At 35.0% G+C, this 16,030-nt stretch overlaps 3 protein-coding genes across 5 annotated transcripts; 1 reads left to right on the top strand and 2 right to left on the bottom strand.

The window, feature by feature from the left end:
• Nucleotides 1-901: 901 nt before the first annotated feature.
• On the bottom strand, nt 902-4,527 carry LOC128678189 (uncharacterized). Its single transcript, XM_053759573.2, has 3 exons — nt 4,293-4,527; nt 3,408-3,543; nt 902-1,237 (listed from the first exon to the last, which is right to left on the bottom strand). The coding sequence occupies exons 1-3, from the start codon at nt 4,368-4,370 to the stop codon at nt 1,131-1,133; spliced, it is 321 nt and encodes a 106-aa protein (XP_053615548.1). The 5' UTR covers nt 4,371-4,527; the 3' UTR covers nt 902-1,130.
• A 1,078-nt stretch (nt 4,528-5,605) lies between these two features.
• LOC128678346 (uncharacterized) lies at nt 5,606-7,295 on the bottom strand. Its single transcript, XM_053759813.2, has 4 exons — nt 7,106-7,295; nt 6,897-6,949; nt 6,304-6,439; nt 5,606-5,745 (listed from the first exon to the last, which is right to left on the bottom strand). Exons 1-4 carry the CDS (start codon nt 7,230-7,232, stop codon nt 5,630-5,632), a joined length of 432 nt encoding a protein of 143 aa, XP_053615788.1. The 5' UTR covers nt 7,233-7,295; the 3' UTR covers nt 5,606-5,629.
• Nucleotides 7,296-7,327: 32 nt separating this feature from the next.
• LOC128678344 (uncharacterized) lies at nt 7,328-12,829 on the top strand. Of its 3 annotated transcripts, XM_053759812.2 has the most exons (6): nt 7,328-7,597; nt 8,915-9,050; nt 9,807-9,874; nt 10,513-10,734; nt 11,714-11,927; nt 12,639-12,829. In XM_053759812.2, the coding sequence occupies exons 2-6, from the start codon at nt 9,032-9,034 to the stop codon at nt 12,677-12,679; spliced, it is 564 nt and encodes a 187-aa protein (XP_053615787.1). In that variant the 5' UTR covers nt 7,328-7,597; nt 8,915-9,031; the 3' UTR covers nt 12,680-12,829. The 3 variants fall into 3 exon arrangements, with proteins under 3 accessions (XP_053615787.1, XP_053615785.1, XP_053615786.1); XM_053759810.2 differs by having other exon boundaries at nt 11,714-12,829; XM_053759811.2 differs by having other exon boundaries at nt 7,328-7,593; nt 11,714-12,829.
• Nucleotides 12,830-16,030: the final 3,201 nt, after the last annotated feature.

A 16,030-nucleotide genomic window follows, 5' to 3' on the forward strand; every position in this document is an offset into this window, starting at 1 on the left:
GACAAGAAGCTATGTTTCCAGAGCGGGTAAGCTATATAGTATAGGACAAGAAGCGAGGTTTCCAGAGCGGGTAAGCTATATAGTATAGGACAAGAAGCTATGTTTCCAGAGCGGGTAAGCTATATAGTATAGGACAAGAAGCTATGTTTCCAGAGCGGGTAAGCTATATAGTATAGGACAAGAAGCTATGTTTCCAGAGCGGGTAAGCTATATAGTATAGGACAAGAAGCTATGTTTCCAGAGCGGGTAAGCTATATAGTATAGGACAAGAAGCGAGGTTTCCTGAGCGGGTAAGCTATATAGTATAGGACAAGAAGCTATGTTTCCAGAGCGGGTAAGCTATATAGTATAGGACAAGAAGCTATGTTTCCAGAGCGGGTAAGCTATATAGTATAGGACAAGAAGCTATGTTTCCAGAGCGGGTAAGCTATATAGTATAGGACAAGAAGCGAGGTTTCCTGAGCCGGTAAGCTATATAGTATAGGACAAGAAGCTATGTTTCCAGAGCGGGTAAGCTATATAGTATAGGACAAGAAGCGAGGTTTCCAGAGCGGGTAAGCTATATAGTATAGGACAAGAAGCTATGTTTCCAGAGCGGGTAAGCTATATAGTATAGGACAAGAAGCTATGTTTCCAGAGCGGGTAAGCTATATAGTATAGGACAAGAAGCTATGTTTCCAGAGCGGGTAAGCTATATAGTATAGGACAAGAAGCTATGTTTCCAGAGCGGGTAAGCTATATAGTATAGGACAAGAAGCTATGTTTCCAGAGCGGGTAAGCTATATAGTATAGGACAAGAAGCTATGTTTCCAGAGCGGGTAAGCTATATAGTATAGGACAAGAAGCTATGTTTCCAGAGCGGGTAAGCTATATAGTATAGGACAAGAAGCTATGTTTCCAGAGCGGGTAAGCTATATAGTATAGGACAAGAAGCTATGTTTCCAGAGCGGGTAAGCTATATAGTATAGGACAAGAAGCGAGGTTTCCTGAGTGTACGTACCGCATAGATACCTAATAAGATGATTCATTGCCGACTTCTTAAGAAAGAAGGCTTTTAGAAATCTTCATATCTTTATTTCAAGATAAAAAAAAAATTCTATGATAATTAAATTGGTAATAATAATTCTGAGCTAAACTAGGTTTTGCTTGTCGCAGTCAAGTCCAAACTCGGGCTTCCTGAAGCTCCTCCCACGCTTGCACGTGACCCAGCATTCATGTGGTGGCTTTTGAATAAAATCTGTAACAAAGATAGTCATATTTTTACATAATTTCATTAAATAATGAACTAAGCCTTATAAAGAATTTGATGGTAAATTAAAAACTGTAGACCGCACATACATATATTTTTTAAGTTTCGTAGTTCCTGATAATTAATTTAACACACTTGTAAACTTATTAATTTAAATTGTGAATAACGTAACGGGTTATATAATTACCATAAATTTTAGTTTAAGTCCAACTTTTTTTATTTTACTGTTTATTATTCCTGAATAAATTAAAAACATCCAATCAGTATTGGGCTTGCGTGGTGGGTCATATCAGGGCCCATCCTCCTTATTCACTGATTAGGAAAATTAGTACCCCAACATTTATAGCTACGATGATGTCGATAATAAATCGTAAAGTACAATTTATTTTGATTTCTATTCCCTTCTTATCTATGCATTAAAATATTATGAAAAGGGAAAACGTAAGCTGTGAGTGAGGGTTTCATTGGAAACCCTAGTTGTAAGCAAGTCTGGCGCCAGCGTGGGCGTCTAGGCGACCAGTTTAGTGTGACCTCCGCATATTATGAGGATTTCAAGCATCTTGTATTAACTATTCCTGGTGAATCACCGGCTATTCATGTTTTTCTAAGAACATTTCGTGGCTAGGATGATAAACGCAATGGGATGAGATCTACCGATATTTATGACAGTAAATGTACTTAGATATGAGAGAGTCAATTGCACCTATAGGAGAATATCTCGATAGTTTTATGGTTAAAATAAAAAAAATACTAGTTCCATAAATAAAACAGTTTTTTAGCTAAATCTAATGGAAGGATTTCGATGACTTACAAAAAATATATCGTACGTATGCAATACACATGTCGACGCGAATGCGTGAATATTGCGTAATTTGTATGAGAGGTTTTATTTACCGCAATGGAAAACTAGCAATGTATACCGAATCCGCCAAAGTTTGGCAAACTGTTCGACGACAATGTGGAGTCAAAAAGGTTAACTATAATCACATTGATAAATACGAGTACATTGAAACGAAACATGTGGTATGTATTTTGAAACCGTCGAATAAAAGTCAAATGATTTATCTTCAAAAATAACAAATGCTCGTCTAAATCTGGAACGAATGAGAGAAAATCACGCTGTAAATGTTTTAATTACAAAATTATACTGTATTTTATGAAGCATTCATCCACGTGTTAGTATTCATAATAAAGGAAAATTATCAGCAGCGGGGCGCGTGGGTGGTAACCTTTACCAGGTTTAAAATTACCACGTTTAATAAATACTTCGTTTATGATTTTATGTGGCTTTGTAAGTATTTTATGAAACAATTAGAATTTTTATATCATATCTAATGAAATAATGAGTAAATGCTTTCCGAAAGCATTGATTGCGATCTCGATGACAATCATAATGACTCATAACACGACAAAGTAAATTATTTTATTATATGTACAATCAATGTAACACGGTGAATCTATGTTCTTTTGACGACCTCGGTGACACAGTGGTAAAGTGCTTGCCTCTGAACCGAGAGGTCCCGGGTTCGATCCCCGGTCGGGTCATGATGGAAAATGATCTTTTTCTGATTGACCCTGGTCTTGGATGTTTATCTATATATGTATTATGTTATAAAATACAGTAGAACTTACTTTGGGGCTAGCTCAATCTGTGTAACTTGTCCTTATTTATGTACAATAACTCCTCGTTTTTTTTCTATTACCTACCGAAAGACCCGAGTCGGCTATGCTACGTTTTTCTCTCCACTTCGCATAGTATTCAGCATTCTTAGTAATAACACCATCATCAAGCCCGCATTCACTCGTTACAAGTTTTCTATGAAACATTTACCCTGTGGGCGAAGTGCGGGTTAGCATTTCACTTCTTACCATCGAATCGATTCGAAATGAGAGACAACAACCAATCACATTGCGCCATTGTTACGCAACGACAACCACACTGCAATGTCATTGGTTCATTGCGTCACACACCAAATCGATTCGATGGTGAGTAGCGAAAATGCAAACCCACACTTCGCCCTCTGATAATTGCTTTGGTTTGATACAAAAATCTGTCAAACTATTTTCACGTAAACAGTAAAAAAAATTGCGTAATGGTCGAGTTTGCATTTCAGATGAAGTTGTAGGCGTGAATGGCGTGATTGTGGCCAGAAGTTACCTTTCTTGCTGTCACAGTTGAACTCGTGCATGTCACAGGTGTCGATGAAGGTTCTCAATTCGCCGCAGGAGTCGATCCCGCAGATGGGCACCTGGTCGTGCCGGCAGATGTCCGCTATCTTGCACTCTTCTTCTAACTGAAAATAAGTTTTTTACGAAAATTTAAAGAGATCTTGTTGCATTCAATGCGTGACAAGAAAACATGGATGCAGCATCAGGTCTTGCTGAATTCATTGTCATATTTATTTATTTACCATAATTTGTACATTCATAATTTTTATCATAGAAACTGAAGCGACATAAAAAATTTAACTCTCTAGTTAGGACAAACGGAAGTAAGTAAAAAAAGCATGTGCTGTGTACCAACTTATTAAATGGAATTCGGTGCCAAGTTAGGGCGCGTTCCCATTGTTCAGTCGCGATTCGTTGCGACGACGCACCACGTTGTAGCTCCGTCGTCGTGCTGCGTTGTTTTCTATACGGTTTGACACTGACATGAGTTGACTTACGTCGAAACTTATAAATAGCATTCCGCGCGTGGCCCTTGTAAATCAATGCTTCATACATGGAATTAGTAGGTACTCCGTATAGTACCTACTAATTCTATTGCTTCATACAATTTCTACGTTCTTCTGCGTTGCTCCTTCGACAGATGTCAACATGACGGATGGTCACAGCCCAACTGAGTAATGGTAACGCGCTCTTAAATCTTCACATAAAATGCCCAATTAATCAAATCCACGACCTGTTACTGTATTGTTGGCACCGACTTCCATTCAAGAAGTTGGTAGCACCTTAATGCCTTTGTTATTTTATGATTTTGAGTGTCACGGAAGTTGGTTCAATTTCTTTGAAGAAAAAAAATGTATGAGTACAAAGTACTTGCCTTTGCAGCTTCAATATGACCGTAAGTAGTTTTTACGAATGAAGCAAATATGACTGTTATAAGAAATCTCTTGACCATATTTATGAAACATTAATACAACAAATCGATTTGATTTATCTGATATTCAGTATAGGTTCACTTTTGCATTTTAAGTATTTTTTTAAAATATAGTCTCACATGCCGAAATCGAATGCCATAAAATGATTCCACGTTTTCTTTATCACCAAAAGATTATTTGAAATTGCCATAAAAAAAGTGTAAAAATCGTCATAAATTACTTTACATATTAAATATAACAATAAGAATTATTTATTTCTCGAAAAGAATTACATGCATATAAAATTACAAATGATCCCACACTAGGCCAGGCCTGTATTGTGGGCATCGAGTACAAATAGTTACATTTAACATAGAAAAACATGGCGCGACAATATGAAAAAGAAATCTAAATTAGTTTGTATCAATAAAATAATATAAATGCAATTCAGAATCTCATATACACTCAACTGCAACTAGCATGAGGAGATACATTTTCATTAGTCGATAGGCAAATACATAATAATTTTTCTTATAAATTATTTACTCAAATACTGAAGATAATTTAGCTTATCAGATCTAAGATATAGAATAAATTAATATTAAAATGGGGGATTATGTTTATTTAAATTTGATTTATCATATTTATATCTGCATTTTAATCATTTGCAATTATTGTCTTCGCTTCGCTAATACACTTTGGCATTGCATCTGGTATACATACGAGTATACGCAGATGCAAAGATGGATGACTTTTTCGATCACACATAAGAAGTCAGTAGAGAAGAATTCTCCACGTCAAAGTATTCATTATAGACTAGGAATTTTAAGATAAAAAATAGCCTATAGCAATTTTAGATAATGTACCTTTGAAATGGTGAAACGAATTTTTGAAATTTGTTCGGTACTTTCGAAAATTACACGCCTCAAACATACAAACTCACAAACGCTCACATTTTTATAATAATAGTATAGATAGACTGACAATAACTTGGCTTGTGGTTCCGCCCTCTAGAATAGGACAACGCCAAATCTTCCCAATGCATGTCTTATAAAGCGTTTAATTACTTATACAGCCTTGGCAGCTGATAGGCAATAATAACATTCCTATGGAGGGTTGATGTCAGGTAGGCGGTCGGTGGTTATATGAAATTACAGGCAAACCTTCAAAATTGTTTTGTTTATTTTGAGGCTGACCTCTGGCTTCGCAGTGTCACAGCTCCAAATGCAATTGCAACATTCGAAGATGAGAGAGAGAATGACAATAAAATATCATAGGAAATTAAATTATGTGTTTTAATTTAAAGTCTATTGTTTTTGGTATTTATGTTGCAGTCCGTCCTGAACTCCGGCTTTTTGAAAGACCGTCCTCTCTTGCATGTCACCCAACATTCGTGGATTGGTCGGTTCTTGAAATCTGAAACATTTGATGTGATAATCTTATAACAAAATTGAATAAATTATCGAACAACTAAACGCCTTTGAGAAAACCTTAAATTCTTTTTGAGTTATATATCCGCATTAATGGAAATAAATCAAGTATATGTAATATTTAATGCGACGCGGTGGTGGTCGGTGGTCCAGCAGCTTAAGGCCTGTGGAGCAAAATTTTCCAGGTTCGAATCTTACTTGTGCCACGTGACATCGCATACCAATCTGATCATGTACATCATTCATCGACCATCACTTCCTTCCGGTGAAAAGAAACATCGTGAGGAAACCTGCACTGTAGTTGATAATTTATCATCTAGTATGTGAAATGGAGAAGGCATTGGCAAACCACTTCATTAATATTGTCTTCCTTTAGCCATGAATACGAATGTAAAGGAAGGAAATAAAGAAATAATTTTTATACTGAACTGAGCAAGCAAACAGGCATACCGCCCACCTGATGGGAAGTGGTCACCACAGCCCACGGATACCTATACCAGGAGCTGAATAAATCTTTACACCCTCCTTTTGAAGGAATAATTACCTTTTTTACTGTCACAGTTGAACTCGTGCATGTCACAAGTATCAATAAACGTCCTCATCTCGCCGCAGGAGTCGATGCCGCACATCGGCACTTTGTCGTGAACGCACAGATCGGCTATTTTACACTCTTCTTCATTCTGAAAATTCACAAATATATAAATAGTTGATGACCGCAGTTCCACCCGCGCCAAAATATGCCTTTGTCAAGTTTTACCCCCATTTCTGGTGTCTGGGGGTAGGTAGACATTTGAAAAAAAAAATGTTTTAACTCGATTCTAATATTCGTGTTTTTAGATTTTCTTTTGTAGAATGATGGCATGCACATATTTAAATAAATATGCATAGTTAGTTAAATATGTAGTTTATTGACACTACAAATATAGATTAATTATTTTAAAGTCGGACTAATTCTTGTATGACAGCGCGGCCGCAGCGGTCTTAACGCTTTGAGAACCACCCGTAGGTATTAGCCTCCGGTTTGTGTGGTGTGTATGTGTAGGTCTATACTATGCATAAGTAGTGATAACAAATAACCAATATAATCACATTTTTCAAATAAAGAATTGAAATTATAATTAGATCGGTAATACTTACTTTTATAGCCTCACTGTGGCAATTCACTGTTGAAATCATATACAAAAGTAGTCCTGAAATATTAAGAGAACATCATGATATTTATAAGAGTTTGGATAAGTATACTTCTAAAATTAGAAAAATAGTAGCGACTCGTACCGGCCTCGCTTAGGTAAAACCATAATAAAGTCAGTTAGTGTATATAAAATACTAAAATATTAAAATCTTACCTATTGCTATTTTATTAAAACTTTTACAATAACTCATGATCACACATTTTTGTAAACAGTTCTTTCCAACATTGCTTCTGATATAAAATCTGAATGGTAGAGGAAGTAATCTTTGTTTGCAATACATTTTTAATGGAATAAAATAAAAATACGTATGTAAAAGTACTCTTTTCAATTACATTCCACTATTGAAGTGTTTCACGTGACTGTGTTATGGCGTCAAATAACTAACAAATAAACATAACATAATATTATAACATTTGCGCATGATGATATTTGAATAGAGCTAAATTTTTTTTAACAACACAATCTTACATTGGCAGTACTTATTCGAAAATATTAAAAACAAACGATAATTATTACTAATAAATAGCTTAAATGTAATTATTACCGCCATCTGACGATAAAATATCAAAATGAGCGTATAGGTTAATCACCTTTTGTCAATTCTTATCGGTTTAATAAAGTCGTAAAAAGCAAGTTATGGTGTAAGTAAGTGTCTAATTATTTTCTTGTTCGTAATGCGTGAGAAATTGAAGTAATTAATGTGCAATTCTCCAGAGGACCGTATCAACAACGCAGTTCAATCAGGCGCTGTTTAGTATCTATAAATCTCATTTCGAGAGGGGTAACTATGGACTTGGATTGGAGAAGGAATGACTGATTTTGAAACTTTTGATCTTGATTTACTTGTTATAGTAGATGAACAAAGGACAGCTCTCTCTCTCATATTCGCGTGTTCATAGTCACATTTGGCTGAGAGACCACGAAGCTCGAAACGGCGTAAAAAAATTACTTTAAAATTTTGAAGAATCAGCTGTGATATTACTCTCTCTCATTTGAGCTTATTCCTGTTTCCTTCCTTATTTCCTCTTTCCTACAGCTACCAAGGTTCTCATAAGACATCCACGGTAGGATTTGAGTGGTCCTATCCTAGGAGGGCGGAACCACACGCCAAATAAATATCATTGATAAAATCGATCTACAATATAATGTTTTTTAAATTTACGCGCTTTGAACACATAACTACAAAAAATAACTAACGGGACTTAACTCACCACAACTTCACACAGCAAATATTCCAGTCTCACTTCACACAGCTGCAAGGTCGTTGAAACCTTAACTCCTTTTAATAAAAAAGGTTTTTGAACGGATGCACAACTGCTATAACAATTAAAGTTTTGTGTTATTGACCGAGCGAGCGAAACGAGCGAGGTTTAACATTCTACTTTGGGCAAAAATACATTTTTTGTATTTTTTGTAGGATATGCCAATAGAATTTTTAACTTCGTGGGGCATCAAAATAGGTTCAGTCGTTTTTGAAATATTCATAATTTGTAAAAAAATATTGTGTTCGCAATGTCTAAGTTCGCGGCGAACAACTAGTTTTAAATGTCAAGATAACATTATTTGCGTATTTTCAAGCGTCAGCGGAAGTATTCATACAAATGTAGTGATGTATCTATATCATATTCTAAACCCGTCCAGCCTTCGCTCGAGTAAAACATAATACATTATACACCTAAAACCTTCCTTAGGAATCTATCAATTGGTAATCACTCTATCAAAATATGTGCAGTAATTTTTGAGTTTATCGCGAACAGTCGTCTGTCTTTTCACGTGATAGTGTGATTTTTAAGGAAGGTTTTAGGTGTATTATGTGTTATGTTTTTACTAGAGCAAAGGCGGGACGGGGCCCTAGTTGAAAATATGATATAAATATGATATGAGGACTTTGTTTGATAAGTAAGAAAAAGATAATATAAACCATAGATATCAGATTATATATTATGTGATATAAACTTTTAGATCATGCCTTCATAACATCAAGAAGCGTCGGTCGTAGCATTCAATCACCCACAGTATAAGTGGCCGAGGCGTCGCCAGCGACCTACTTGTTGGACGCTCTATCTCGACCGGATCAAAATGGAACCACTAGTCGTCGGTAAGATAATCCTGTGAGATTCTAGAGGTAGTATTTGATTATTGGAGCTTTAAAAAATAATTACTTTGTTTATTTGCTTGAATTTATTACTTTTGTGTTACCAGTGGAGACTGAATTCAATTCAACAAAAAAAAATTATAATACTGTCATTTTTATATTTTTGGAATTAGTAGTTCCGAAATGCTATATTATTTTTTAAAGGTCTAACTTTTGAACAAATGTTATGACTTTGAAAATGACAATGGCAATTTCCTTCTAGAGTAGTTATTGTATTCTGGGTCTTATTATTATTTTATTTATATAGTATAGTATGTTTCACCACTTTCAGAAAAAATATCATATTGTAATTTGACAGATAAATTTACTGTTAAATAAATCTGTGATTGACCCTATCCAACGCTTGTGAAATATAATTTTGAACGCTGTTTGATGTTATATTTAGGCTATCTGATACTTTATCAGCAAGAGGTGAAACAGGCCCCAATTATGGAAAGTAAATCTATTTTAAAATAATGTATCACTATGAATGCACGAACATTGTGCAGTTTGTACGAGTGCTTTTATTTAACGCAATGAAAAACCTGCCATGTATGCCGAATGTATCCGTCAAAGTTCGGCGAACTGTTGCGCGATAGTTAGAGCCGATATTACATTATATCACTTAACTCTTTGGTTGCGACTGGCTGGTAATAAAAAATACTTTTTTTTAAATGCAACAACCATTGTGTCGTTACTTCAGATATTTGTAAATTCTAGGATTATGCATGTGCCTGTTAGTCCAAGTTGCTCAACAAAGTCCGATGCTAGACGTGGAAACACGAAGGGTAAGGCTTATTTAATAGTAATAATTATTCATATGTATTTGATCCACAAATAGAGATGGGCCCAACTCCCAGTATTTAACAGTTTCATCTTAAATATGGTTTTGATCCCAACTTTTAAAGAAGAAACTAGGAATAGGTTTAATTACTCGTAATATTTTCCAAGATTCTTCCTAAACAGTCCGGTGCAAACCCATCCATTAGTTAGGTGTGACCCCGACTTTTTGAGAAGAAATTGAGAGTAAACCCTCTATAAAGTCTATGTATAAATCTATGTCCAAAATACGTACACATCAATATGAAAAATATAAATATTTATGATGTTGCTATGCAAATAGCGTGAATATAAAATATAATTTGGTCGTCTTAAAAAATACAAACATTTATACTTATTTCTTACAACGGCACACTAGCGTTATTTTTATTTAGCTAAGAAATAAAAGAAGTTAATAAAAAATGTGAGTTTATTAATAATAATAATAAGTTATTAGCGGACGCACGAAATTAACGCGGCCGAGGCCGCGGGCAAAAGCTAGTTTATAATATTAGTGGGAAGTATGTATTTGGCAACTTAAGTTCACAGAAATTAATAGTACCTAATTTGATTGCTTGCTTGTATGGAGTTTGTTTATGTTTAACAGGCCAATCGCAAAAAAGCCCATAGCTTTATAGAAGACAAGTTAATCGAGCATGGACAGGCCCTGGAGTTGATACTGAAGTCTGTACAGAAGAATGAAGACTTGACCAAAAGGCTTTTAGACAACATGAGTTTAAGAATATCGCCGCCAAAACTCCCTCAGAGGATCGAAGGGCCAGTTCTAACCTCTGGCAGGAGGGCCTACGAGCAGGCCGCCTTGCATCCGGTAGAATCATTTAGTAGTATGATACCAAAGTTAGGGAATTTGGTCAAAGATTGGCTGCTTGTGCAAATGAGAGGAGATGAGAAAGAACCTATTGTTTTTGTAGAACCATAGAATCAAATTAGGTTGTTGCTTCATTATAAGTAGTCCTAGCTAAAAACGTATCTCCAGTAATAAACGATTGATTAGAGTCGACACAATCCATAGTTATTGGCGTTTTTGCATATCAGCCAAAGATAGATAGATTGTTTGTTATCGCGTAAGTACCGTGTATAGATACAATGATACATGTGATGGTGTTTGAGATACGCATCACTAGATCACTGTGAAGTAACGACTCACTACAGGTACATCATTACATGTTTAAGTTACATTTTGTATATGTTTTTTTAATGCTTTTATCAATTCTAAGCTGGGATAAATTCAGTTCATTTCACTTGACGTTTCTTTGTTTTATTTTGACATTGATTAAGTCAGGACTCTGCGCGCTTCGTCATTTTCTTAAACATTACACTTTCTATGCCAGGCAGTAAGTACTCAGCCGATATAGGTGTGTTTAATATAATACCTATGTTAGTGAAAAGTTATTTTTTTTCGTAGCGGACAAATTTATTACCAATTGATTGTTACTTGAGATTTTTCTATTGTTATCTCCACTTGATATTTCTGCCAAATTACAGTTTTCTAGTCCTGCTATTTAGTCTTTGAGATTAGATGGTTCGACGGACAGATATGACGAAACTGGGTTTTTTATGAAACAGTTTGTAGTAAGAAAAGTTAACACTGGTTTAATTTATTGTGAAATATTTCTTCATTTATAATCTTATTAAAATCTCTAATGGAATCTCTATGCTTTTATTTTCATATACTCGTACTTACTGGACACAGATCCGAAATAAAAAATCGAGGTTACATAGGTAAGTGGTTTCACAGTTTAATAAGACATAGAATTTTCTACATTTTAATTTTTATTTATTTTCAGGAATTAATGAAGGTTGGCGTAGCTAGGCCGATGGCTCTAGTGACTGAAAAACCCTCAGGGTATGCACCAAGGGAGGTGGACCCTTGGTGTCGCAACGCTGCGCTTTGTAAGGCCACTGGTAAGGACCCGGTTTGTGGCTTTGATGACTCTTTTGGTCTTGGAAAATTTGACAATATCTGCCACATGGTGTACGTCAACTGTTATTGGAAACACGGCAAGTATTTTATTATGATTTTATTTTTTAGAGTTAACAGATGACGACCTCGGTGGTAAAGTGCTTGCCTCTGAACCGAGAGGTCCCGGGTTCGATCCCCGGTCGGGTCATGATGGAAAATGATATTTTTCTGTTTGGCCCGGTTCTTGGATGTTGATCTATATGTGTATTTGTTATAAAATATAATATCGTTGAGTTAGTTTCCCATAACACAAGTCTTCCTTACTTTGGGGCTAGCTCAATCTGGGTGATTTGTCCTAATAAAAAAAAACTGTGCTTTGTGTGCTACATACTTTTTGTATCCTCCAATAATGGAATAAAATACGTAGTAAGGTTTCCGCCCTAGAAGAGCATTCCATAGCCATGGATAAAAATAACCTTGACAGCTGAGAGGCAAGAGGAGAGACTGGGCTTTGAGGCGTCGCAGCAAAATAGTATTTACATGTATCAGGTAAGAGTCATGCCCTATTGCTCAGTCGTGCAAGGTGTCGACGACGCAAGACGTTGTAGTTAAGTACCTAAATAGTTGTGCTTCGTTGTTTACTTAGGTCTTGGCACTGACGTGCGATGATGTATTTAGTCGAAACTTCACACAATATCAATGTTACCTGACAACGGATGTCAACGTGATGGAGCGCGACTGAGCAATGGGGCAGGCTCTTATGTTTATCAATAGAAGTATTTCTATCATTAAAAATAAACTTGTTTCAGATTTTACTCTTGTGAATTGCAATCAAAACGCACAAGTATAGCATAGAAACTCCATTCTTACAATATTTTTACGTAAGCTTAGTCATCAAGGACAAAATCCTGAAAATCTTTTTAGAAATAGCTACATTTTGTAGGATCTACATAGACTTATATTATAACTATTTTTTTATAATAAATATCAATTTTTGAGATGTTTTTTTTTAACCTACTCCTTCCCCCAATTCCTTCGGATTCGGACAAGTCTCGTCTTCTTTTACGTGTCGGAAAACTGAAAAGAAGAGAATATCTTATTTGTAACGAGTTATTAAATATGTATGTACAGTTCAATGCGTTTAAAGTGCGGTTATGATTATGATACAATGTCAAATCGACTGAAAATGTGGCTAACAGCTTTGATAAATCATAGAAAATTGATTTCATAAGGTACTTTTTATCATGAAAGTAAGCACGCAATTCTCGTATGATTTGGTCAAAAAGTCGGATGGTTCAATGACGCTTTATAAAGTAGATGGCGCTTAACTCAATTTTTTTTATATTTGTGGTTAAACTAAGGTGCAGTTAGTTATTAATAATTCTATTAATTTATTAGTTAAATACTAGATGTTGCGCGAAGCTTCGCTACCTTAGGACTTTTGAGATAAAATATAGCCTTTAGCAATCTTGGATAAAGTACCTTCCTATGGTGAAAGAATTTTTTAAATCGGTTCAATTATTTAAATGAGGAATCGGTTAAATTTTTTAAATGAGGAAACATACAAACTCATAAACGTATCTCTTTATAATGATAGTATAGATATATAATAATACATAATAATAGTAGATTCTACAGTCCACGCGATCGAAATCGCGGGCTTCAGTGTAATGAAACGAGAAAGATTAAAATTAGTGAAATACCTTACCCATATTGTATTCGCAGGAGTACTCGTATAAATCGCACAGATCCAGGAACGTTCTGGCCTCGTTGACGGATTTCCCGCAGATTATGATTGTGTCGTGAAAACAAGTGTACGCATGCTCACACAGCTTTTTTAATTCGGTCTGAAATAAAAAAATATATATTTTCAAAAATACCTTTTGCGAGCTTCTGTTTATCGGGGCTGACGACCGTAGAAAGTTACAATTAAACCCTGACTAGAGGGGTTGACAAGTATATAAGTAAAGTTGAAAAAGTAAATACTAGCGTACGTGCAATATTATAGGTGTTATATACTAGTATATCCCTTGTCTACCATAGACTACTGTCTCTAAAAAACCGCCGAACTCAATTCGATATAACACTTTTATTTGAAATCCTTAACTATTTCGTAGATTCTCCTACTCTCTTATCCAGGATTAATTTCATTAGTAAGGTTCGGCTACCGGTTCGTACCTCTCGTCATCTTAACATATTTGTTCCATCTCGCTTCCTCAAGAACTATACTCAAATGATTTTTTTCTACCGCAGTTTAAACCTGTTAAATAAGGACTTTCCAGATATCGACATGTTCTCACAATCGCTGCAGACTATAAAAAGTAATTTTTTTAAAGCACTGTCATCAGCTGAGTAAAATTAATAAAAATTATGAAAAATAAATAAATAAACAAGTTTGTATGTATTTTATGCTGACGACCTCGGTGGCGCAGTGGCAAGGTTCTTGCCACTGAACCGAGAGGTCCCGGGTTCGATCCCCGGTCGGGTCATGATGGACAATGATCTTTTTCTGATTGGCCCGGGTCTTGGATGTTTATCTATATATATGTATTTGTTATAAAATATAGTATCGTTGAGTTAGCATCCCATAACACAAGTCTCGAACTTACTTTGGGGCTAGCTCAATCTGTGTGATTTGTCCTAATATAAAAATAATAATAAAAAAAAGTATGTATTAAACTATTTATGTAATGTATTGTAATTGCGTGAATCTGTTACTTCTTCTTATATAATATCTGTTCTTGTTTTATATACAACTAAATAGTACCTATGTTGTGAACACGCTATACTTATTATGTTTTCTGTTAAGTTTTCGGCATTATTTTGTCTATATCTACATGTTATTTTTATTGTAAAATGTTTCTTATTTTTATTGTAATGACTGTTTGTGCCAAAATAAAATAAAAAAAATAATATGTAAATTTCCCTCTTCAATCACTCTCTATTAATAAAACCCGCATCGAATTCAGACGAGGACTCTGTTTTTTACAATGTAATGAAAATGATATCTTGCTAGATATTGCTTCTATGCTGATTTTCTAAGACAAAGTTAAGTATTAGAAGACTTTATAAAATACTAGCTTTTGCTCGCGGTTATTAAGTCCCATACAATCTTTCACCCCCTTTTTATGAAGGGGTTGAGGGTTAATTTTCAGAAAAATCTGAAACACTTATTCATTACTTTATTGTAGACAACCAAAATCCAAATTTTCAAGTCACTAACTTCAACGGTGTAGAACTTTTATATTTACAGATTTCACCCCTTTCACCCCATTCGAATTAGAACTTCCAAAAATGCTCTCTTAGTGTTCCACCTATACTCACCTACATGCTAAATTTCAGCTTCCCGCCTAGCAGTTTCGGGTGTATGTTGTCTGTCAGTCAGTCAGTCAGTCAGTCAGCCAGTCAGTCACTCAGTAACGAAAGAGTTTTATACTGATATATTGATACATACTGCGCCCATTATATCTATATCAGACTTTAATCGATAAAACAATTTGTTTATATTCTGTTTACACCTTTCTACAGAATTTTAAAGTAAATCGGCTCCGTGGATTGTTATTTTAATTTTCATCTCTTTGACCTTCCTCATTTTCCGGGATGATATATCTATAAGATTTAAGAGTTAACCCGGGATTCCGATGATTTTTTGATTCATAATTAGTTTTTCAATTATCCTACGGGAACTTTACCATTAACCAGGATGAAATGTATCTAATTTACCTACAGGACCCTCCTCATTTTCCGCGATGAAATATCTATAAGTAGTTAACCCGGGATTCTGAGGCATTTTTGATTCATAATTAGTTTTTCAATTATCCTACGGGAACCTGACCATTTACCGAGATGAAATGTATCTAAGATGTTAACCCGGTATATAAGGTACTGACATACCAAATTTCGAGCAAATCGGTCCAGTAGATTTCGAGTGATGCGCGTTCAGACAGACAAAAATTTCCAAAACTATATTTTCGTCATCTATATCAGTAACTAAGTATGAAGAATTTAAAAAAAAATGTACAATGTACAATGTACAAATTTGACCTTTCTTCAATTTTATTATATGTATTGATTATATGTATATTATATTTTATATTAATAACAAAAAATGACAACATCGAACTGCCGCCATGCCGAGAAACATAAAATTACACAGAGTAAAAACTTTGCGCGCTGAAATATGAGAGGAAATTGAATCGAG

The sequence above is a fragment of the Plodia interpunctella genome, chromosome 19, assembly GCF_027563975.2.
Source record: "Plodia interpunctella isolate USDA-ARS_2022_Savannah chromosome 19, ilPloInte3.2, whole genome shotgun sequence".
Lineage (NCBI taxonomy): Eukaryota > Metazoa > Arthropoda > Insecta > Lepidoptera > Pyralidae > Plodia > Plodia interpunctella.